This window comes from Corythoichthys intestinalis, chromosome 16, assembly GCF_030265065.1.
Source record: "Corythoichthys intestinalis isolate RoL2023-P3 chromosome 16, ASM3026506v1, whole genome shotgun sequence".
NCBI classification, from domain to species: domain Eukaryota; kingdom Metazoa; phylum Chordata; class Actinopteri; order Syngnathiformes; family Syngnathidae; genus Corythoichthys; species Corythoichthys intestinalis.
Genome location: NC_080410.1, coordinates 2,605,616 through 2,630,923, shown reverse-complemented (window position 1 = coordinate 2,630,923; position 25,308 = coordinate 2,605,616). Strand labels below are relative to the sequence as shown.

At 38.3% G+C, this 25,308-nt stretch overlaps 1 protein-coding gene across 1 annotated transcript in view; it reads right to left on the bottom strand.

Moving 5' to 3' along the window:
• LOC130904492 (coatomer subunit zeta-1-like) overlaps positions 1-25,308 on the bottom strand; it is a 40,709-nt gene that overhangs the window by 6,019 nt on the left and 9,382 nt on the right. Inside the window, exons 3-7 of the mRNA XM_057817276.1 lie at positions 22,498-22,582; positions 18,383-18,474; positions 10,153-10,208; positions 3,253-3,330; positions 3,117-3,168 (exon numbers count right to left, since the gene is read on the bottom strand). Coding sequence (XP_057673259.1) covers positions 3,117-3,168; positions 3,253-3,330; positions 10,153-10,208; positions 18,383-18,474; positions 22,498-22,582 — 363 coding nt within the window. The remainder of the gene's footprint in view (positions 1-3,116; positions 3,169-3,252; positions 3,331-10,152; positions 10,209-18,382; positions 18,475-22,497; positions 22,583-25,308) is intronic.

The window sequence follows — 25,308 nt, the reverse complement described above, 5'->3', positions numbered from 1 at the left end:
TAAGTATCATTTCTTATTATCATAACACTGCAAGAGATGTTTAGAATGAGCGAGAAAGAATAGCATACGATTACATTCATTGAGAAAAGGGAAGTTATCTGATTAAGAGAAACTGATAACTGACTTAAGATTTTTTTTGGGGGGGGCGTGATAATTAGTTTATTCATTGCATGTTTACATGTTCATTTGATTTCAATCATTTGGTTCTAAATCTGGACTCAGATAGTGCTAAAAACGATACTAGTATCCCTGTTTAAAGATTGAAGCGACAAATTGCATTACAAGATGCTGTATAACTCTATTATTGTCCCTCCCCCAATAATAATTCTCTAAAATTTTACTGTTTATTGTCCCCCCCCCAACTTTGAAAATGGATCTCCGTCCCGTTTATATATACAGTGCCTTGCAAAAGTATTCGGCCCCCTTGAATCTTGCAACCTTTCGCCACATTTCAGGCTTCAAACATAAAGATATGAAATTTAATTTTTTTGTCAAGAATCAGCAACAAGTGGGACACAATCGTGAAGTGGAACAACATTTATTGGATAATTTAAACTTTTTTAACAAATAAAAAACTGAAAAGTGGGGCGTGCAATATTATTCGGCCCCTTTACTTTCAGTGCAGCAAACTCACTCCAGAAGTTCAGTGAGGATCTCTGAATGATCCAATGTTGTCCTAAATGACCGATGATGATAAATAGAATCCACCTGTGTGTAATCAAGTCTCCGTATAAATGCACCTGCTCTGTGATAGTCTCAGGGTTCTGTTTAAAGTGCAGAGAGCATTATGAAAACCAAGGAACACACCAGGCAGGTCCGAGATACTGTTGTGGAGAAGTTTAAAGCCGGATTTGGATACAAAAAGATTTCCCAAGCTTTAAACATCTCAAGGAGCACTGTGCAAGCCATCATATTGAAATGGAAGAAGCATCAGACCACTGCAAATCTACCAAGACCCGGCCGTCCTTCCAAACTTTCTTCTCAAACAAGGAGAAAACTGATCAGAGATGAAGCCAAGAGGCCCATGATCACTCTGGATGAACTGCAGAGATCTACAGTTGAGGTGGGAGAGTCTGTCCATAGGACAACAATCAGTCGTACACCGCACAAATCTGGCCTTTATGGAAGAGTGGCAAGAAGAAAGCCATTTCTCAAAGATATCCATAAAAAGTCTCGTTTAAAGTTTGCCACAAGCCACCTGGGAGACACACCAAACATGTGGAAGAAGGCGCTCTTGTCAGATGAAACCAAAATTGAACTTTTTGGCCACAATGCAAAACGATATGTTGGCGTAAAAGCAACACAGCTCATCACCCTGAACACATCATCCCCACTGTCAAACATGGTGGTGGCAGCATCATGGTTTGGGCCTGCTTTTCTTCAGCAGGGACAGGGAAGATGGTTAAAATTGACGGGAAGATGGATGCAGCCAAATACAGGAACATTCTGGAAGAAAACCTGTTGGTATCTGCACAAGACCTGAGACTGGGACGGAGATTTATCTTCCAACAGGACAATGATCTAAAACATAAAGCCAAATCTACAATGGAATGGTTCAAAAATAAACGTATCCAGGTGTTAGAATGGCCAAGTCAAAGTCCAGACCTGAATCCAATCGAGAATCTGTGGAAAGAGCTGAAGACTGCTGTTCACAAACACTCTCCATCCAACCTCACTGAGCTCGAGCTGTTTTGCAAGGAAGAATGGGCAAGAATGTCAGTCTCTCGATGTGCAAAACTCATAGAAACATACCCCAAGCGACTTGCAGCTGTAATTGGAGCAAAAGGTGGCGCTACAAAGTATTAACGCAAGGGGGCCGAATAATATTGCACGCCCCACTTTTCAGTTTTTTATTTGTTAAAAAAGTTTAAATTATCCAATAAATTTTGTTCCACTTCACGATTGTGTCCCACTTGTTGTTGATTCTTGACAAAAAATTAAAATTTTATATCTTTATGTTTGAAGCCTGAAATGTGGCGAAAGGTTGCAAGGTTCAAGGGGGCCGAATACTTTTGCAAGGCACTGTATTTACAGTACATGGGTCTGCTGACATAATGGCCCTGTAATGGATACCATAAATACGACGTGGCCCGTTACAGAATGAATGAAGGACATTATTAAAAAAAAAAAAAAGAACCTTTCAGCACTTGTTAGTCATGGCACTCGCTGACCTTGCATCCATTCTTTATCTTCACTGGACTATCTCACCCTTTTTTTTCTTTTCTACAGCAGCTGGCTCTTGTCTGTTTGTGTCTGGAGGTTGCCAGTGATGTGATCAAATAGGACAAAACCATAAGCGGGCTCTGACACAAGCTGGTGCCAACCAGAGCAGACAGGGAGAAGAGAGGTTCAAGAATTTAGGAAAGGAGACAATGAGCAAAGCTAGTGGATGGTTAAAGGGAAAGCCAAGGTTTAACATCAGTGGTCTTAATGTCAAAAATATGTGCAAATCACAAATTTCTTAGAACTATGATAATGGAGAAAACTGTTTATATAGATGTCACATTTGTCTTAAAATGGCTGCGTTCACGAGCTGTGTCATTTTCTGTGTACAGTGGTATGAAAAAGTATCTGAACCCTTTGGAATTTCTCACATTTCTGCATAAAATCACCGTCAATTGTGATCTGATTTTGTCAAAATCACACAGATGAAAAAAAAACAGCGTCTGCTTCATCTAAAACCACCCAAACATGTATAGGTCCTCATATTTTAATGACGATAGTATGAAAACAATGACAGAAGGGGGAAAATAAGTTAGTGAACCATCACATTTAATATTTTGTTTTTATGACACAGCTCATGAACAGAGCCATTTTAAGACAAATGTGACATCAGCAACAGTATACCGATGAGGGGTGAGACAATATATTGAAATGGTGATATACCGCACCATTTTGTTCTGGCTTTAGCTCCGATCACATCAATCTTCTACTTCCTAGAAATATTGATTATATTGACATTTTTCTCCATTATTACACATCATAAAAATAAAATTCTTATATTTTTAAATTTTTCAAACGAGATTCTTTCTGCTGGGATGCGCTTAATCAAAGCTTTTCTTTCCCTTTGAGAAAAGGCCAATGATAAGAATGGAAATTCCAGGGCAAAAACTTACCCTGTAATTGACCTTTTGAAGGACTTGTTGGACATCACTCTCCAAGATCACGCTATCAGGAGAATACATGTCAATAACTATATATATGTACATATTTTACATATACATTTTAGACTATTATGAAAACAATACTCACCCCCCATCAACGATTTCATCAACAATGAGAAAGGCTCCTTCCATGTTTTCGAGGAGACACCTAAGCTCCACATTTTTTCTGGAGGGAAATACAAAGAATTGATTCATTACAATTCATGTCCATGAAAGGACTGGCACAAATTATTATTCTGATAGTCGAGAACTCAATTATATTTGCGATTAATCAATTAAGCATTTCATATACAGTGGTACCTCGACATACGATCGCTTCAACACACGATCTTTTTGACATCCGACGTGAAATTTGACTCGCCGTTTGTTTCTACATCTGACGACATGCTCAAAATACGATGCCATTACAACACCGCAGACAGACGCACGGCTGATTTTCTTGTGAGAGAAATCAACACAGGTTTCAAAAAGGTTGGTACAGGTGGTCAAACATTACCATTGAAATGAAGGTGCAAATTATAGAAAAATATGAGAGTGGGGTGCGCATCCGTGAACTGGCTCAACAATACATCTCCACGGTCTTCCTATGACCACCGTTCGCGAGTCTTTGTAAGTTACGTTGACAATTATTATGGTGGTAACATTGCCAAAGAAATCGCCAACTTCGTCAGGTTTTTATCATTTATTTCAGAACTGCAGAGAACCGCAGCTTGTTCTCAACAAAACATTAAAAAGAGAAAGTAAAATTTCAACCGCACCTGTCCCTCTCTCTGTCACGTCAGCAACACGGTGCGTTCAGGTACAGCACGCAAAACAATTCCACCCCATTAGAACCCGATATGTTACATTATTACCGGATTATTATTACTACTTTATTATTCCGGTTTTATTAATAATCTATTTGTTTTGCTATATTTATCTATTAAAGATTTAGTGTAGGTTTTCAGGATGTGGAATGAATTAATGGAATTATAATGTATTCTTATGGGAATATCCTGCTTGACATACGACCATTTAGACTTACAAACACGGTCCTGGAACGAATTAACGTCGTATGTAGAGGTACCACATACGACATATATATTATATATACTGTATATAATATATATATATATTAGGGTTGGGAATCTCTGGCATGAAGCCGATTCAATATATATCTAGATACACAGGTTACGATTCGATTAAAAAATGATACATTTTTAAGGCAGAGCGATTCGATATAGTTTAAGAACGATACGATAGTAAACATTTGTTGTTTGTTCTTACAGTATTTTAAACGGATAAAAAACACCAAATCACTACAAGCAAAATTAAACAACAAAAGTTCATACCAATGTATGTTTATTTTTGAGACATGAAAAAAAAAAAATAAGGCCAACTAGATGACCATCATTTTGTTGGCTGGGATTGATATTAAAATAAAACTCCAGTGACGGACAACAATAAAGTGCGGTAGTTCAATCTCTGTATTTCCTGGTGTTTTGAACACAAGAGGTAGGTAATTTAAGTGCAACATTTCAACATAAACATCTTACAAACTAAAATTATATGCAGGAGCTCTAGAAAAAAAGAATTAAACCTGCTAGTGTTATCATAATAAATAAATAATAAATAAAGCATAATGCTATTATTCTTTACCTCTGGTATAATTGGGGGAATAAAAACATGGCATTTTAGCCAGATAGGTCAATAATCATTATTTTAACCTTATACACAGCAAAGTCATTCACTTATGCCTGTGCTTCCACATTTTTATTCCTCATCACGGTCCATATCTTTTTTGAAGGGCAGATTTTTCTTGAGGAAGATCAACTGATCCACACGTTCATGTTTAAGTAGACTGCGTTTCGTGGAAACAATATCTCCAGCAGGTCGTGTCATTGTAGTGGGTTATTTTTCAGGGTTAAAAACGATCTCTGTCCCATACAAATCTGGCTGCCGTCTTCACTTCAAAGTCCGACGTGCGTTGAAAATCAATCGCTGTCATTCGTAACTTTGACTCTGGTGTCCTTCGACAGCTCTTTGGTCTTGGCCATGGTGGAGTTTGGAGTGTGACTGACTGAGAGTGTGGACAGGTGTCTTTTATAGGTGTTTTTATACCGATAGTGAGTTAAAACAGGTGCCACTAATACAGGTAACGAGTGGAGCCTCGTAAGACCTCGTTAGATGAAATTAGACCTCTTTGACAGCCAGAAATCTTGCTTGTTTGTAGGTGACCAAATACTTATTTTCTACTCTAATTTGGAAATAAATTCTTTAAAAATCAAACAATGCGATTTTCTGTTTTTTTTTTCCACATTGTGTCTGTCATGATTTAAGTTTACCCATGTTGACAATTACAGGCCTATCTAATCTTTTCAAGTAGGAGAACTTACGCACAATTGGTGGTTGACTAAATACTTATTTGCCCCAATGTATATACACATATACATACAGTATATACATACAGGGGTACCTCGACATATGATACTTTTGACATACGAAGTAAAATTTGACTCATCCGTCTCGACATATGACGACATGCTTTACGACAGTGTCGCAATTTCATTGTTTTCCCGCAAGACGGCAGCACATCGGATTGTGTTGTGAGACAAATCATCATGGGTCCAAAGAGGGTTAGTGCGAGTGGTACTAGTGGTGAAAAACGTAAGAGGATGATGCTTACGACTGAAATGAGGAAGAAATCATAGAAAAATATGAGCGTGGTAAGAGAACACGGCTCAACGTATTCTCCTCTAAATCCATACCTGCTGTGTCCTCTGACCACCAGTCTCTAAGTTAAAGTGACAATAAAAACGTTTTTTTTTATTTCTGATTTGTTTATAATTTATTTATTTTGCTATGTATAATTGTCCCAGCAGTATTTATTCAGGATTTATCATAGGTTTTTGGGCTGGGGAACGAATTAATTGAATTATAATGTATTTTTGTGGGGAAATCTGTCTCGGCATACAACCATTTGGACATATAAACCAGGTGCTGGAACGAAAAAAATAGAGGAACACTTTTCAATCAGAGTTTAGCAACCTATTAGTCAAACTTCGGGGATATTGATCTGGTCAGTTAAGTAGCAGAAGAGTTTAGTAATCAGTTTTAGCTGCTGTTTTGTTAATTAGAAAAAAATTAACAACAGGTGCATCAGAGGGGCAACAATGAGACAGCCCCCCCCAAAAAGGAAGAGTTTTCCAGGTTGAAGCCACTGATACTTTATCCCCCTCCTCATCTCTTTTGGCGGATTTTTTTACTGACTGACTTTCTACAATTGGCTAGGGGTGCAACTTATCCTCAAAATGGATTTACAGTAGTGTGAAAAAATTAGGGCACCCCATTAGATATTCAGTTCTTGATGAAAAAATGTTTACATATCAATGCCTGATCTTGTTTTTCCTTTATCTCTGGAATAGAAAGTGATTTAATAGCGGGTAAACAACAACAATTAACATTGTTTTACACATTAAACCAAATATATCAACAAAAATGCATATTGCAACAGAGGAAAAAGTTGGGACACCCTACCACCTAATAGCTAGTGTTACCCCTTTTTAGCTGAAATAACTTCAGTGAAACACTTTTTGTTGCCATCTACCAGTCTTTGACATCGGTCTAAAGAAAGTTTGCTCCACTCCTCAATGCAGAATACTTTCAGCTGTGAGATGTTTGAGGGGTTTCTTGCATGTACAGCCCACAAGTCACCCCACAGCATCTCAATGGGATTAAGATCTGGGCTTTGACTCGGCCATTCCAGGACTCTCCATTTCTTTTCAGCCAGTCCTTGGTGGATTTACTAGTATGTTTTGGGCCATTGTCATGTTGCAGGGTCCAGTTTTGCTTCAGCTTTAAAATTTTCACAGATGATCTCACATGATCCTCAAGCTCCCTCTGATAGACAATGAATTCTATGATGGAGAGCTGGCCAGGTCCAGCTGTAGCAAAGCATCCCCAAACAGTGACACTTCCACCTCCTTGCTTCACAGTTGGTATGAGGTTTCTTTTCATGGAATGCTGTATTGGGTTTACGCCAAACATGTCCTGTTCTTCTGGTGTCCAAATAATTCAATCTTAGATTCATCTGTCCAAGGAACATTATTCCAGAAGTCCTGGTCTTTGTCTACATTCACTCTGGCAAACTTCAGTCTGGCCTTCATGTTCTTCTTGGAGAGCAAAGGTTTTCTCCTTCCACACCTCTCATGAATGTTAAATTGGTGTAGTCTCTTTCTGATTGTAGAGGCATACACTTTCACATCAACAGTAACGAGAACCTGGTGTAGGTCCCTTGATGACATTTCAGGGTTTTTGGAGACTTCTTTTAGCATCTTGCGGTCTGCTCTCGGAGTGAACTTGCTTGGACGGCCAGACCTGGGCATGTTGGCAGTTGTTTTGAAAGTCCTCCACTTGTAGAGTATTTTCTGGACAGTGGAATGGCGGATTTTATATTCTTTTGAAATCTTTTGAAATCCCGTACCAGACTCATAAGCGTTTACAATCTTCTTTCTGAAGGCCTCAGACAGCTCCTTTGATATCACCATGCTATTTTCTCTCACTTCAACAGTCAGTCACAGCTGAAAGTATTCAGCATTGAGGAGAGCGGCAAACTTTATTCAGACCAATGTCAAAGACTGGTAGATGGCTACAAAAAGTGTCTCACTAAAGTTATTTCAGCCAAAGGGGGTAACACTACCTATTAGGTTGTGGGTGTCTTTTTCCTCTTTTTCCTCAGTTGGACTATCCATTTTTCTTGATATGTTTGGTTTAATGAGTAAAACAATGTTAATAGTTGCTGTTTACCCGTCATTAAATCGCTTTTTCCCCCCTAGAGATAAAGAAAAACAAGATCAGACATTGGTATTAGGGCTGGGCGATATGGCCTTAAACATGTATCACGATAAATTGAGCAGATTTATCTCGATAACGATAAATGACGATAAATTCGCCCAAGCGGACTGTTATATAATTTGAAAATCTGAATCAATGCATGAAATACAGATTAACTATTTCTTGTTTATTTATTTACCAGCATTCAATTTGATATACTGTATTTAACAATTGTACATGCAGTCTAAACATTAAATCTATAAAAATTAGGGCTGTCAAAATTATCGCGTTAACTGGCGTTAATTAATTTTTTTAATTAATCACGTTAAAATATTTGACGCAATTAACGCACTTGCCCAGCTCAGACATATTTAAATGTCACTAGAGTGAAAGGCCCACCTGTTAATTGTGTTTTGCGGAGTTTTGCTGCCCTCTGCTGGCGTTTGGGTGCGACTGATTTTATAGTGTAAGTAATTATTGCCATCAACAATGGCGGGCTACTAGTTTATTTTTTGATTGAAAATTTAACAAATTTTATTAAAACGAAAACATTAAGAGGGGTTTTAATATAAAATTTCTATAACTGATTTAGAACTGATTTATTGTTATAATAAACAAATACAGTCCTTATGTACCGCATGTTGAAAATATATATCCATCTTGCGTCTTATCTTTCCATTCCAACAATAATTTAGAGAAAAATATGGCATATTATATAGATGGTTTGAATTGCGATTAATTACGATTAATTAATTTTTAAGCTGTAATTAACTCGATTAAAAATTTTAATCGTTTGACAACCCTAATAAAAATGTATTGTAAGCAATAAGAATTCAAGTATGAACATTTATAACAGCGTGTATGACTTGAACAATGTACATTGTCAAAATCAATATGCCTGTGCAAACATGTAATTGTAACACAAATGACTTGCAGCTTGAACAGTACACTTCAAAAAGACAACTTATTGTTAATGGCTGCTGTGATATAATTATTAAATACAAGTGTTTACTTTATGGTTTAAGGGTTTTTTTCCCCCCCAGTGCATTTTTTCATAAATGCACGCACAATAAAAATAGCTGGGGCCATTTCTCGGTCATTATAAGTTTCGCCATTGGATTGTACTTTATGCAGAATTCTTTACCATTACAAAAGCTATCAGAGGAATCACACACACAGACAGATACAAAATAACGCCACATAGTAATTGCTAGATGCAGTCCGTGCCCAATCCACTCATTAAGTTCAGCCGTTTTGACAAGGTTAGAGCCTCTATCCGACTCCATAACGTTAATTTGTAGCGTTAGCCGCTAGCTAGCGTTAGCCTGGCTACCAGTAGAAAGCACTGAAAGCACCATCTCCGGAAATCGTGAGAACAAAGGAGGACAGCGGGTGAAAGCCCGTCTGGATGCCACCAAGAGTCTACTAAATGTCGGTTGAAAGTTTGGTGAACCTCCCTTAAGCCACACTCCATCACGTTTTGCTTGTAGCGTTAGCTGCTAGCGTTAGCTTACCGGGCTTTTGTTTGATTGGCTTCCTGATGATCACGTGACTCCCTACGTAAGCACATTCACTGCTTTCTTAAAGGGGAATGAACATAGACGAACAACACAGAATCAAAGCGGGATGAAAAGACTATTTTCTTGTTTTATTAATTTACCGAATTTACCGACATGGTCAAAATTACGTCGGTCATCGTTAAGAATTTCGGGGACGGTAAATTTTCGGTTTACCGCCCTGCTCTAATTGGTATGTGAACATTTTTTAATAAAGAACTGAATATTTAATGGGGTGTCCTAATTTTTTCACTTGACTGTATATACGGTGGGCCCTCATAACATGAGCAAAATCCGTTTCACGAACAAGCTCGTAATGTGAAATGTGCTCGTATCATGAATTTGTTTTCTGTTCTTTTGAATTTTATTTTATACTACGTACTTGGATGTACTTGGATGTAAATTTCCACTTAAGATTGAAATCCAACCTAAGCAGAAATTCCAAAACGGAATTTATTTGTAACACGTATGTATGTATGTATGTATGTATGTATGTGTGTGTGTGTGTATGCAAGTTGTGCTCACTTGAGTCAGCAAGTTTATAATAGGCCCCAGGACCAAGAGAGACACTTTTATACAGTCTAACATTTAACCAAGTGTTTAATATGTGGTTGAATTACCTCAGAACTTGGCTAAGGCAGTCATACATGCAGTTGAGAACAGACATCAGCATCAGCTAGAGAAAAAGAAATAATGATCACTTTTGAGTTTTCATGAATTAATTCATTTTCCAATGAGTTATAAAAGTTATTATACTATATATACATTTTACCCTCTTATAATTTACCTCCCATTTGGTCATAAGCCCAGTTTTTTTTCCCCAAAATGTTTGCCATTAAAATATGTTAGAGGCTATTGCGCTCATTGTATGTATTTTTATTTGAAATCTATGTGCCTTTTAAAATCACGTTGAATCAATTTCAACTTAACAAAAGTAGTCCTGTAGGTGATTACAGAGAAACAAAGAAAAGCACAGTTGTTAAGTGTCACCTGCTCATGTCCAGGGGTGGGTAGAATGGCCAACAATTTCACTCAAAATTCAAAATAATATTACTCAAGTAAAAGTGAAAGTAGTCATCCAAAAATATGTACTCAAGTACAAGTAAAAAAGTATTCGGTGAAATATGTACTCAAGTAATGAGTAATTGCTTACAATGTCTGTCATTCTCTGCCACCCTTCCAGTTGAAATTGATTGGTTGTCTAGCAATGATAAACTCATTCCAATTCACAGCAGAAGAATAAAATAACTTGTTCTTCTGTTTATTAGTAGCTTTGTAGAATATCGGTGAATAATTTCCAGACCAATATAACCGGGCGTTCCAAAACGTTTGACCCCATTTCGTAGGCCAAGAATTTTGACAATTTTCGTTGGAATGACCTCAAATTTTCACAGCTTGTGTAGAAACTTTTCAGGTTTTTGTGTGTAACGGTTGGCACTTCTATCTTTTCAGGTTAAGAAATGCCGTTCACTTCAAAAGAAAAGGCATTTTGCGTGTTAGAGTATGCTCGTCACCGAAGACAGTGCGGCTTGCCTTCTTCACAAATTTTGCAAAGAAAGTACCAACTAAACGACAAAACGGAATTAAAGCTGCACTGGAAACTGTTACCGAAGACATGCTACAGCGAGTTTGGCACGAGCTCGAATACCGACTCCACGTGTGCAGAGTCACAGGCGGCACTCATATTGAACATTTATGAAAATCTGTCATAAAACCAACAAATATTTGTACGTTTCTTTGTAAATTTAACCAATAAAAATTACAACCTTCAACATAAAGTGTAATTAGTTTCAAGTAGTTTCCGGGATATGGGCATTTAGAATGGGGTCAACCATTTTGGAACACCCTTTATATCACCATATTGTAAGATCATCGCAAATCACAAAGAGGTCCCCACCCCTAATATTGTATATACAGCACAGTGATCCCTAATTTATCACTTTTAATAGGGACAAGAAAGTGAAAAACTACGATGTAATGTTACACCTCCCACCCTTAACCAATATTCCCTCTAATTTTTCATGTGTCTGAGCAGACACACAAGCTCCCTGAGCACACTGAGGACCATTGTGAGCAACATCAGATGTGTACGCTGTGGCCACACACCAGTATCACACCTGTTCAACACCTTGGATCGTAGCAAATTATATGGCTTATTAAAAGAATGAAATTAAAGCAGCAATTTGTAATTGTTTACTTTTAATATAATGGATTTGGACCACTGAAAATGAAAATTACAAAAATGACATTGTTCATAAGATGTGTACTATGTTATATGTGAGAGTACTGCTATAACCATAGGGAGAGTCCTGCTTTGGCCTGGAAAAGGTCCAATTGTGGCATAGGTGAGTTAATAAATTAAACATAATGAACAACCACAATGGGAGTATATCAAACTCCCATATTAAAACTGTTCAGACAATAAGAACGCTCAAGATTCCTATTCTCCTTGCTTAAGCAGCTATACAGGACAGGTAAAAAAAAAAAAAAAAAGAAAAAATTTCACTCAGTTTCACCGCTTGTTCTTCTATTTGCACATACTGTACTTTGTACTCTGACAGCCATTCCATCTTAAACGAACCGCATTTCTTTTTTACTTTGGCTTGAAGAGTGTAGTATTGCTGCCCGTTCCTTTCGCCATGATAAGGGGTTAGCATTTGCATCTCTACTCCGCTGCACTGTTGTTGACTAGCTAACCTGCAAGGCACGTATGGGCTGTGTCGCGTAAGTGAACTGTGTCACAATTTTGTTGGTCTAATTAACTCAAATATATCGGTTCTAAAATTAGATACTAATTAATACTGTTGTGCTTGCAAAAATTGGCAGTGGAATATTGCTGCCGTCAATCAGCACAGGAGTAACTCACTTTTCACTCTTTCTTTTTCTCCGCACCCACCCAGGTCATGCACCTCACAACTGTAAACAATTGTGGTGTAGTAACCCACCAATGGGTGTGTCGCATTGCCATATCGAACACACCAATAAGAGCAATGCGCTGGCCAGAGCCGTATAGACCCTAATCACATGACGTGACAACGACGCCTCCGCGCCATATTGTCCGTCTACTCGTCTTGTTGATGCATTACCGCTACGTAAATTCCTCCTATTATGGCGTGTTTTTCTGCTCGTTAACATTAATAATCAAAATGGTGAAGGCGTGTGTGGGCAGTTGGTTGCAATAACAGAGAAGATAGACGGAGAGACTTCAAGTTCTACCGTATTCCGAGAGACCCGGAGAGGAGAGCGTGATGGACTGCTGCAATTCGACGAGAAAACTGGGCTCCAAACGATTACTACGGATTATGTAGTAGTCATTTTATATCTGATAAGATGCATTTAATATATATTTAGAGGGTTTGGGGCTGACAACCACAATTAAGATCATTGCGAGGCTAATCGCCGACAACATACAGTTTCAAATTCAAGATGCTTATTTCTTCCACCATCATTACATTTTGAATAATATTTAGCTGGTAAAAGGTGAAAGAAGCTGGCCTCGTCTACGGATCATCAGTTGAACAGGTGTGTCCAAATCTTTTGCAAAGGGGGCCAGATTTGGTGTGGTAAAAATGCGGGGGGCTACCTTGGCTGATTTACATAGAACAATATATTTAAACAAATTTTTGCAAGCCCTTCTGTGTGTCACATTTGCTTTATAATTTTTTTAAATTCATAATTTCAACAGTCTCGTCTTTGTGGCTTTCTCTTTCGACACTCGGACTCTTGCGAAATACTGCTGCTGTGAAATTAAACTAGCTTCAAGTTGCTATAATTTCTCGCTGCGTATCTTCCCTGTAATGTTGTCGTACATGTCAGCGTGTCTTGTTTAGTAATATTGCGTCACATCGAACTCTTTGAAAACAGCGACTGTCTCTTTGCAAATGAGGCAGACACAGTTGTTGCGTGTTTTATTGAAGAAATAGTCCAATATCCACCTATCCTTGAAGCGTCGGCCATCGCAGTCAACTTTTTTTTTTTTTTTGATTGTCGCCATTTTAGAAATCACACAGGGTAATGTTGCTTAGAGTGCTGCTCTTAAAGTTTTTCAAACTTTCGTGAGAATAGGCTGATTTTGTGTGGACAAGATAGTTGAAGATATCAGGGTAGCAGATGTCAGGCAGAGAGGGCGAAGACAGCGGGTCAAAAAATATCGATTTAGGCATCAAATATGGATCTGGCGAATGGATAGACTGAAGCTTTTCCACATAACGCCTTTGAGTTCACAGCGTCTGAAAGCACTGGGGCTTCCATGAATTGCTCTATAAACTGAACGACTAATTGAAACCATTGAGAATAGGGCTAAACAGAGACGGACAATATGGCGGCCGGATACAGCGACACGTCATTCTGTGACGTTGGTGAGTAGGGTCTATAAAGAGAGTCGTGACACTCCCATAGGGATCCATTATACGATTTTACTTCCGGGTTTTCCGGGAAGTGGAGCCTTGCGTAGTTTCATACATGGCTTCGACGAAGGCGGACCGCATTCATACAAATGGCTTGCTGTCAAGTATATGTGCATGGCGTAATTATACATATATTTTATCTTGATGACAAGCGATTTTCTCCTACTTTTTAAGCTGACTCTGCTAACAGGCAATGTATCGCCGGGGATACATTCATTAAGTCGCTACCTCTTTTAAACTGTCATGTCTTTCAGAGGCCCTTTGTGACGTTCACACTCATCTATATTTGTGAGTATTAGTAGACGATTGGCTTTCCCGTCCTGATTAGCTCGATTTTGTAAGCTTTGAACTAAGGTATCACCCTCATGGAAGAGTGCCAAGTCAATGCATGGCAACCTGTATTCTGTACACCAAAAATGTTGGACATTATTATATTTTAGAGATCTGTATAGATTGAAAAGTGATGTCAACAAACAATAAAGACAATTTTTTTTCATAGAAAACTAATTTTATATTTTTAGGTCACATTTTCATGATCTGCTTCTGCTGGGGACTGCTGCTGGTGCCTGCTGGCTGTGGCCACGAAGCCCATTCTCAAATAGCAAAAAAACCTATCCAAAAAGCCTTTTATTTCATGTTTTGACAGCTAACCATTACCATCCATTTTTTCTGCTGCTCTTGTTCTTTGGGGAAACCATGCTGCACAACCAACCATCGCATGCCACTGATCTATAAAATGTAAGGTGTAAACTATGAACCATGCCACCAATTTAACCAATTTTTCAATAAAAAATTATGCTCTTCATCAAAGGGTAATAGGTTATTGTTATAGATTACACCATGTTAAAGAAAATAAAACAAAATTTTGCCTGTTTTGTAATCATTTTATTTGTGCTGCTTGGGTCCAAACTAAATGAAAAATGCCTCTAAAAAGGTACAGGTTTGGTTTTGCTCAAATTAGAGGCTATATTCAAAATTTGAGTAAAGCGGGAAATATTTGTTAAACGTAATTTCTTTGTGTTTCAGGTCAAACAGTCTATAAAATAAGGAATGTGTACACACACAGACACACATACTAGTGTATATATATATATATATATATACATATACAGTGCCTTGCAAAAGTATTCGGCCCCCTTGAATCTTGCAACCTTTCGCCACATTTCAGGCTTCAAACATAAAGATATGAAATTTAATTTTTTTGTCAAGAATCAACAACAAGTGGGACACAATCGTGAAGTGGAACAACCTTTATTGGATAATTTAAACTTTTTTAACAAATAAAAAACTGAAAAGTGGGGCGTGCAATATTATTCGGCCCCTTTACTTTCAGTGCAGCAAACTCACTCCAGAAGTTCAGTGAGTATCTCTGAATGATCCAATGTTGTCGTAAATGACCGATGATGATAAATAGAATCCACCTGTGTGTAATCAAGTCTCCGTATAAATGCACCTGCTCTGTAATAGTCTCAGGGTTCTGTTTAAAGTGCAGAGAGCATTATGAAAACCAAGGAACACACCAGGCAGGTCCGAGATACTGTTGTGGAGAAGTTTAAAGCCGGATTTGGATACAAAAAGATTTCCCAAGCTTTAAACATCTCAAGGAGCACTGTGCAAGCCATCATATTGAAATGGAAGGAGCTTCAGACCACTGCAAATCTACCAAGACCCGGCCGTCCTTCCAAACTTTCTTCTCAAACAAGGAGAAAACTGATCAGAGATGCAGCCAAGAGGCCCATGATCACTCTGGATGAACTGCAGAGATCTACAGCTGAGGTGGGAGAGTCTGTCCATAGGACAACAATCAGTCGTACACTGCACAAATCTGGCCTTTATGGAAGAGTGGCAAGAAGAAAGCCATTTCTCAAAGATATCCATAAAAAGTCTCGTTTAAAGTTTGCCACAAGCCACCTGGGAGACACACCAAACATGTGGAAAAAGGTGCTCTGGTCAGATGAAACCAAAATTGAACTTTTTGGCCACAATGCAAAACGATATGTTTGGCGTAAAAGCAACACAGCTCATCCCCCTGAACACACCATCCCCACTGTCAAACATGGTGGTGGCAGCATCATGGTTTGGGCCTGCTTTTCTTCAGCAGGGACAGGGAAGATGGTTAAAATTGACGGGAAGATGGATGCAGCCAAATACAGCAACATTCTGGAAGAAAACCTGTTGGTATCTGCACAAGACTTGAGACTGGGACGGAGATTTATCTTCCAACAGGACAATGATCCAAAACATAAAGCCAAATCTACAATGGAATGGTTCAAAAATAAACATATCCAGGTGTTAGAATGGCCAAGTCAAAGTCCAGACCTGAATCCAATCGAGAATCTGTGGAAAGAGCTGAAGACTGCTGTTCACAAACACTCTCCATCCAACCTCACTGAGCTCGAGCTGTTTTGCAAGAAAGAATGGGCAAGAATGTCAGTCTCTCGATGTGCAAAACTGATAGAAACATACCCCAAGCGACTTGCAGCTGTAATTGGAGCAAAAGGTGACGCTACAAAGTATTAACGCAAGGGGGCCAAATAATATTGCACGCCCCACTTTTCAGTTTTTTATTTGTTAAAAAAGTTTAAATTGTCCAATAAATGTTGTTCCACTTCACGATTGTGTCCCACTTGTTGTTGATTCTTGACAAAAAATTTAAATTTTATATCTTTATGTTTGAAGCCTGAAATGTGGCGAAAGGTTGCAAGGTTCTAGGGGGCTAAATACTTTTGCAAGGCACTGTATATTAGGGCTGTCAAAATTATTGCGTTAACGCGCGGTAATTAATTTTTTAAATTAATCCCGTTAAAAAATTTTACGCAATTAACGCACATGTCCCGCTCAGACAGTATTCTGCCTTTTGGTAAGTTTTACAGCAAGGCTTTTTGTGCTGTCTAACAGCGAACTCTCGTGGACGCTTTGCGACATGGTTTATTGTTTTCTTGCCAGTTCAATATGGTTGCACGACGTCTCGGGCTGACGCCTACGTTGTAATGTTGTGCTTATATGATCCTTGGAAAAGATTTGTCCGTAAGTATGGTTGTTGTAAAGAATGTACATATTATGTAAGTGAGCGAAATGTTATATTTTTTGCATGAGACGCTTTTTGTTTATGTTTAGTGAACCTGTATAGCGTGCTAAGTTAACGTTGTTGCTAATGCAATGCTTGTGTACTTTTTTTTTGTAGTTTTAAGACGGTCTAAAGAGGACAATGGGTTGAGGCCATTTTATTAATAAATCAGATGAAAAAGGAAGAAGTCTGATTATTAAGGCGTCGTTCACTAGCTGTCTAGCTTTGGAAAAAGTAGACGCTTCGGAGTGAGGACAGCATAGACAGATTTAAATGACAGTAGAGTGAAATGCCCACTACAGTCCTTATGTACCGTATGTTGAATGTATATATCCATCTTGTGTCTTATCTTTCCATTCCAACAATTTATTTTACAGAATATATATATAATTTACAGAAAAATATGGCATATTTTATAGATGGTTTGAATTGCGATTAATTATGATTAATTAATTTTTAAGCTGTAATTAACTCGATTAAAAAAATTTAATCGTTTGACAGCCCTAATATATATATATATATATATATATATATATATATATATATATATATATATATATATATATATATATATATATATATATATACATACACAGTGGGGAGAACAAGTATTTGATACACTGCCAATGGGAAAACCCATTGGCAGTGTATCAAATACTTGTACTGTATGTAATGCTGTATATTTATATAAGCATTAGAAAGTACACCAGTAAAGATAAGTGGAAAATAGAATTTAAAAGTCGTGACCTCAAACTTTTTGGGAAACAAAAGTGTTTTTATATGTCAATGCGACGAGATTGGCTTCCACAATGTGCACAACTTTATTTAGCTCTCCCCAACTTGAATTTTTTTTTTTTTTTTTTTAATTTCAAGCTCAAAAGTTTGTCCAAGTTTGTGTCAGTGGCTGTTCTCTTATTTTGATTGCACATCTGAGCAATGGTTTGGTCAGATGACAGATGGTAAAGAAAGAAATTAAAACTGTATAATTTTTTAAAGTAATCTCTGAATATAACATTTAAACTTTGACGGCAGTAACAATAATACAGTATGAATTGTGCTTAGCAAATCTATGCCAGTTCTGAATGGCATGCTTCACCTTAAAATTGCATTCTCCGGGTATCTTGTCAGGTTGCACGATGGATGATTGGCTAGCAGGTCTGCCTAACAGTGCTGAGATCATACGGTCCAGCCTTCCTGTGTGGAATTGATGCAGTCTACCTTGGCTTTTGTGAGTTGTCACCCAGCACAACCGTTTCTCAAATTACTCTAGATATTCCCAGGATGCGAATGTGATGGAATTTGTGCCCTTCAATATATCCATAATGGATGGGTGGGCATTTTCTGAACGCAGATGAGGGTGGAATAGACGTAACCCACCTCATTTTCCTGACAGCTTCCGACCACATAGAGGAAAAGGTCTATGCTGTTCTTATAGACTATGGTCATTCCCTCCAGGAAAGCAATTTCATCTAGAGAAAGAAAGAAAGACAGACTGAGAAAATAGTGAAAAATTTTAAAAAATCACCTTGCAAAATATATGCAGTGGTACCTCTACTTACGAATATTTTTACATACAGAATTTTACACGCCTCAACGGGAAAATATTGCCTCTTGCTGCGAGAGAAATTTCAGTATACGAAAGGGAAAAAAATACAGTATGGCTGGTACTCCCAGTTTACTGAACGTAACATACTTATAGCTGCTCTGCGATTGGCTATTGCCAAGCATTCCTGGCATCCAATTGGCTAAGAGGGACCTCTACTGTGTGTGTGTGTGTGTGTGTGTGTGTGTGTGTGTGTGTGTGTGTGTGTGTGTGTGTGTGTGTGTGTGTGTGTGTGTGCGCGTGTATGTGTGTGCGTGTGTGTGTGTGTATCCATACCTGTCAACCCAAGGCCTTTGGCAATCTTACAAATAGTGACGTATGCCCTTACAAATTGGTGAGTAATCTTACAACATTTTTTACAGTGTGCAATTTGAAACAAAAATAAAACTGAATTTTTAAAATAATATGAATTTATTGGTAATATTGTCACATATAACCAGGTGCAATCAAAGAACAATCAATATCTTCAGTTACATCATGATTACTAAAATTTAACAGTGACTTTTGTTAAAACTGTTTCATCATTTAAAGATAGATCCGAGTCAAGATTTTGCCGATTTAGGAGTATTTTAGATAACAAGTTACTTCGGTTCGCTAGGAAGGTTCAGTACAACAGAGCCTTTATGAGAAGTCTACTGCTTTAAGATGGCGGCTGTTTACTAACGCTGCTGAGTCTGTCATTTCGCAGCTAGTTCTATATGCATGTGATATCTAATGTAGCATCAAGTGGGCGTAGATTGTAGGCTATCGGCTACAGTCAGGAAATATTGGAGCCACCTAGCCTAGCTTCCCGTTTGCAACAGTGTCACAACACTATTCCCTCCTTCCCACTCCCCTCTCCGTTTATCTGACTTTTCTCGCGTCATTCAACCAACATAGTAACGCATAGTAACGCACATTGTCTCATTGCTGAAACGGTGACAAAATCCGAACAGAGAAAAAAAACGTAATGCACGAAAAACGTACAGATTTTGAACGTACGGCGTATACATTTAAAAATCAGTACTCACTTGTACAAATTATGCCGAAACCGTACAACTTGACAGGTATGTGTATCCCGCCCAACGTCCTCTTCATATGCCCCTCATATTCCGCAAGCTTTACATGAGTGTATTAACTTTTATTCTTTACTCTATTCTTGGTTCTTTACATTATGCACAACTCTGATTTTATGTTTATTGCACAATAATCTTATTGTAACATGTATTTGTTCCATGTTTTGATGCATTTCTATGCATTATAAAAGATTTATGTCTGAATTTTGGGGAGATTAGGGAATTTAAATGGAAAAGGCGTCTCTACTCACAGAATTTTCAAGTTACAAAACTACTTCCAGAACCAATTAATTTTGTAAGTAGCGGTACCACTGTATAGTATACACAGGCGTGAGAGAGCTGACCTCCTCTCTTTGACCTTGACCTCATGACCCCAACATTTATTTACCTCTTCGATTTTATATGATAAACATCACGCAAGTTTGACCATAAATCCCTTTAATCATTCTTGAGTTATCTTAAACACAAACTTGCAGACCAAGAAAGGTCACAGAGGTCGAAAAATTATTTTGCGATAATTTGATAACGGATTTTAAATCAAATTTGCAGAGTAGGAATTTGGCTGCTTAGGCGGAGGTCTGCTCTCAGGGTGCTGTTATGCAATGCTATAGACAAGTTTCCGAGGTACTTCCGCTTTACTTCCGCATTTGTGCTCGTGACTTCTGTTTCACACTTTCTCCATCCAAAACAACAGTGGAGCTGGACTAAAATTACTCATCAAAATCCTTCAAAAAAGACAATTTGGAAATACCATCTGCCATCATCACGGCATGGGAGGACAACATGTTCATGGAGGCAGATGTGGAACCAACCAACCAACACCAACCAAGCCCGTGCCAACACCAACACCGGGTGTTAATGTAGCCATGTTGCCGCTGGTGTTATGGAAGGTATGTTCTTCCTATGCCTGCATTTTCATGTGTCTGGTGCTCAAAAAATACTAACGCTAAAATCTTGTCCATGAAACAAATTGTTGTCTTTGATATTGTTATGATGATGATGATGATTGTAATTATGATGATGTTCAATATTATTTACTACAACTACTGTAGTGTTGTGGCTGCAACACATGCTATCTGCTGCTAGCCTGTTGCTAATCAGTACGTGTAGGATGGCATCATTATGTAAACGCATAAATGTAAGTGTTACAAGTTTTTTGTTTTTTTTTACAGGTGGAAAACTGTTAGGCAAGGGAAGATTTGATGTGCCTCACAACAACACTTACTGTACATCGATGCACATATATCGAGACTAAAGTACTTGCGTTCTATTTTGATGAGGGAAGGCCCGACTTATGCTCCACCTTTGTAAATATTTTTTTTTAAATAATTTGAATGACAGAAGAATGACATACTATTTTTGTTCATATGTACATACCTTGTAGTATTTCCTTGTAACAACAAAATCCGTGTCGGCCCTTCTGCATTCGGCAACTGTAATATTATTTGTAATTTCACCTCATTTTGGTCACTCAAGTGGCAGGCGTATGAATCTACACCTTACGTCAACACAGGCTGACAACACAGGTTGTTATAATTTTGTCCATGAATGATCAACGAAGTGATAACAACAAACATACAGTACAATCTTTTAGGTATGTCGTTAGGTTTAAAGCACATACTTAGTTTATTGCCTGCAGCTGGTTTCGATTTAAGGCGTAAGGCGAGGTAGATCCAGACTGGCGCTTCGAAACTGGAAGCTGTTCAAAACATTCCACTTCCAACCATATATAGAGGCACTTCCAGGAGTTCACGCACAGCACAGAAAGTCTCGGAGTCTCATCTACGTCATTCTGAATCCATTTTGTGGGTTCCTGTGGTTTGATTTTGCAGTTTTAACTTTGTCAACACACTGCTTACTTCAATCGCACATGTTGTTCAGTCTAAACCGGACGTTCCGAGCAAAAATTATCAAAGATGGCGCTGCCCATGTTTCGCTCAGGAAACTTGTCTATACAGTAAACAAATGCCTTTAAGGTGATAGCAGACCATATTTTGGACACAATCCATCCAAAAAGAAAGTTACAGAAAAGGCTTAATAATGAAATTAGATCCAAATTAGTCTTCCTTTCTCAACTGCCTTGGCCCCGCCCACTAAACATTTTCTAAACAGAAAATTTACCACCCAGACTGAGCAGCAGATGTTTGCAGTCTGCTAGCATACTATCTATAGGCTTGTTGCCGTGTGAGCATTCTGTCATTCTGTCAACATGTACTAGCTAGCACAGTGCTAGAAAGCTAGAAATTATCATCAATTCTGGTTGTGATGTCACCACCAGAAATACTGGGAAAAAAAAGTGGGTGTGCATTTTTTGGGGTGGAAAAGCTATTAAATTTGTTTTTAAAAAAAAAAAAAAAAAAACAGCCAAATTTGAGTTTCTACATGTAAATTTACATTAGTCAATTTAAATTTTTTGACATGGTCACTATTTCATAGCACCTTTAACCCTGAAATTACACATCAACCAATTTAACTTAATGTACAATGAAATTAAAACAACAATATCTCCAATTTTCGGTGGTCTATATGTGCCAAATAAATACTGTAAGAAAGGTTGAAATCTGTGCTCTTGAGTCTTGCTGACAGCAGCGCTCAATGTCAAATAAAGTTTTTTTTCCCCGACACTTTAAAGAAGCCTCATGATTCAACAGGCCGGTGTGATCATTGGACATCCGACTGCACATTTTTAGGGTACTATCATGAAATGTGACACAGCCTGACCCAACTGACACGTAACACCCGGTGGAAAAATGGCTTTAGAGCACACACACACACAGACACACACACAAAAAAAAAAAACACTATGAAAGATAACACACTGTAGATAAACCTACTGTCAGCTTTGTAGGTCTTGTTGAAAATGTTCTTCTCGAAGTTCCTTTGCTCCTTGGTGGTGGGATACAGCTCAGGGTCATAGTACTGTAAAATAGGTTTAGAGCATTTTTCTTTTAATTTCTGCATTGGCTCATTTTGTTACTGTTTTTAAATAATACATTTCAAAGAAGTAAGGGTAAGCTGTTTCTGTTTGAGTCTATGAATACTTGTGGTGAAATTTAAAGTGCCTCTGACACAAAAAAAGCATGTTTATTTTATATTAAACACTTTATTTTATGCTCCTGAATGAAATGGACCGCTTGGATCTGTGTGGAAGCGATCGATATATTTACCGTGATTTTCAGACTATAAGCCGCTACTTTTCCCCCCTCATTTTGAATCCTGCGGATTATAGTCCAGTGCGGCTTATTTGTTGATTTATTTGGGTTAATAGGTAACACTTTGGTTGACAGCGGTATCATAAGACTGCCATAAGGCTGTCATAATTATGGCATGCCATTATCATAGACATTAATGAATGCTTATGACGGATGTCTTTAAGTGTCATCCGGCAAATTATGTAACTAACTCCATTTATGTCCAGCTCGGATCTTTTACATCCATTCAAAAGGGAGATAATTTGTCAGATGACACAAAATGGCATCTGTCATAAGCATTCATTAATGCTCATGGCAGTGTCATGTCATAATTATGATAGTGTTATGACAGTCTTATGGTACCACTGTCATATAAAGTCTTACAAAATACCATAATTGGCGATTAATGAAACAGTTAGAACAGTAATTGAAGAAATAATTAGCACACTACATGAAATTTGATTGTTATTTACATTTGTAGCACTGCAATGCATGCTAGGAGGCATGTTGGACGACAACAATGTTGACCGCAGGTGGCAGGAGAAGTTGACTGTCTCCCCAAAGAGAACAGTGATGGCCAAATGAAGCTTCTTGAAACCATAAAGTTTTACAGCCAATTGGTTCAAAGCTTCGTGGTGGTTCATTTGGTCTTATGACAGTCTTATGATCCCGCTGTCAAATAAAGTGTTACCGGTTAATATCTTTTGGTGTAAATATCCCATAATACAGTGAGGACAGCTGCAGCTTATAGTCCGGTGCGTCTTATCCATGAACAAATGCTGTTTTGGTGGGTGGCAGCTTACAGTCAGGTGCGCCTTATCATGCGAAAATTACGGTATTCAATTTTTTGACTCCCGCACTACGAAAATGATGACTTCCAGCCACAGTCTCGAATTGAGAAAGAAGGCAATTGTGACGTCAGTGGACTAACCATCTTCACAATACAGTCATTAGTATCGTATGCAGAAGGACTGGGGATTCAGCTGATTTTGCAGATTAATTTGTTTATTTTTTGTGTCGCGCCAGCCCAATGGGCTTCACCAGGGAGATTGGTGTGAAGTTTTTGGGATTTCTAAAACATCCTGCTCACCATGAGTAACGGGCAATACAAGTGAGACAATGGAACAACCACTGGATGGATGCATGAGTAAGCTACGTGTTTTACGTTATGTCAAATACTGGGATCATGGTAAACATTTTAATAAGGACGTGGCTTGCATTTTGTGGTTTGACAATGCTCCCTGTCCACCTACAAGGCCACTCGGCCAACCACCGGCGGCTTGTCGCACAGCATGGTTGCTGGCCGATAAAAGCGTGCCTCGGCTTGGACCCGGGAAGCACCCCGCTCTCGTCTCGATTGTGTCCATTTTCGTGTTGCACGTGTATGTTTATGATGTAACTTGTTTATTTAGCACCCTTGGATAACACTGAGAGTTCAACTGAATGTAAAATAGGGCCTATTCACCGCCACAAAGCTTTGGGAGCAAAATATAACAGTGCAAAATTTGACAGAACACTGGCGAGGAGCAGGGCCTGCCTGCTCCTCGCCGGTGTTCTGTCAAACACTGTCAAACACCGGCTCGTCATAGCCGAAACTTGCTCGCCACCGGGGGCTGGCCGTTCGGTGAAGACAATCAACCCCACTGCCGTGTGTGACATGAGTCAGGGTAGTTTTTTGTGATTTTTCATTTTCGAAAGGCGAGAAAAAGACTTGGAAAAGCCACGCGGTTCAGGTGAGCATGTCGCCTAGCTGTCACACTTCCTGTTTTTTTTTTTATGCTCTTCCTCCATCTCCGAAGCCTGAGCAGGGAAATGACAAAAGCCAGACTAACTACGGTGGCATAAAAAAGTGTTTTTGGGAGGTTTAAGAAGTCGACAAGTTTTGACCATTATGCAGTAGTTTTGCCGTTGTACTGAATAAAAGAATTTTTAATATTTTATATTCCATTTAGCACAAGACTGTTATTTGTCATGACGATACCATTTATTTAGCAATTGGGGAAAAATACTTAGATAAAAGAAATATCATGTAAAAATATTGGAGAACAGAGATGAAAACAATGATGACATTTACTCTGCCAATGTAATCACCCAGCTGGGGACGCTAGAGTGCTATAATGACAGGCGGGGCTAAACGGCAGATTAAAAGACTAATTTCTCGTCATCTGCGCTTTGCCATATTGTTGTATATAGTCAAATCGTCTCAAAATATGATTTTAATTCACATAATAATGCTATTTAAGACTTTTTTTTAATCCTGTCACAGGAAATTTAATATTGTTCCAGGTGGTGCTGTGGGGGAGGAGTCACCAGTAAATATGTTGCCTGGGACACCAATTTGGACAGGCACAACCCTGGAAGTTCATCGAATTGTATTTATTGATGTGTGAAGTTGATCAGTTTGATTAGCCTGTATTACTTCGCAGTTTTTTTTTTTTTTTCAGTCTGCACTAT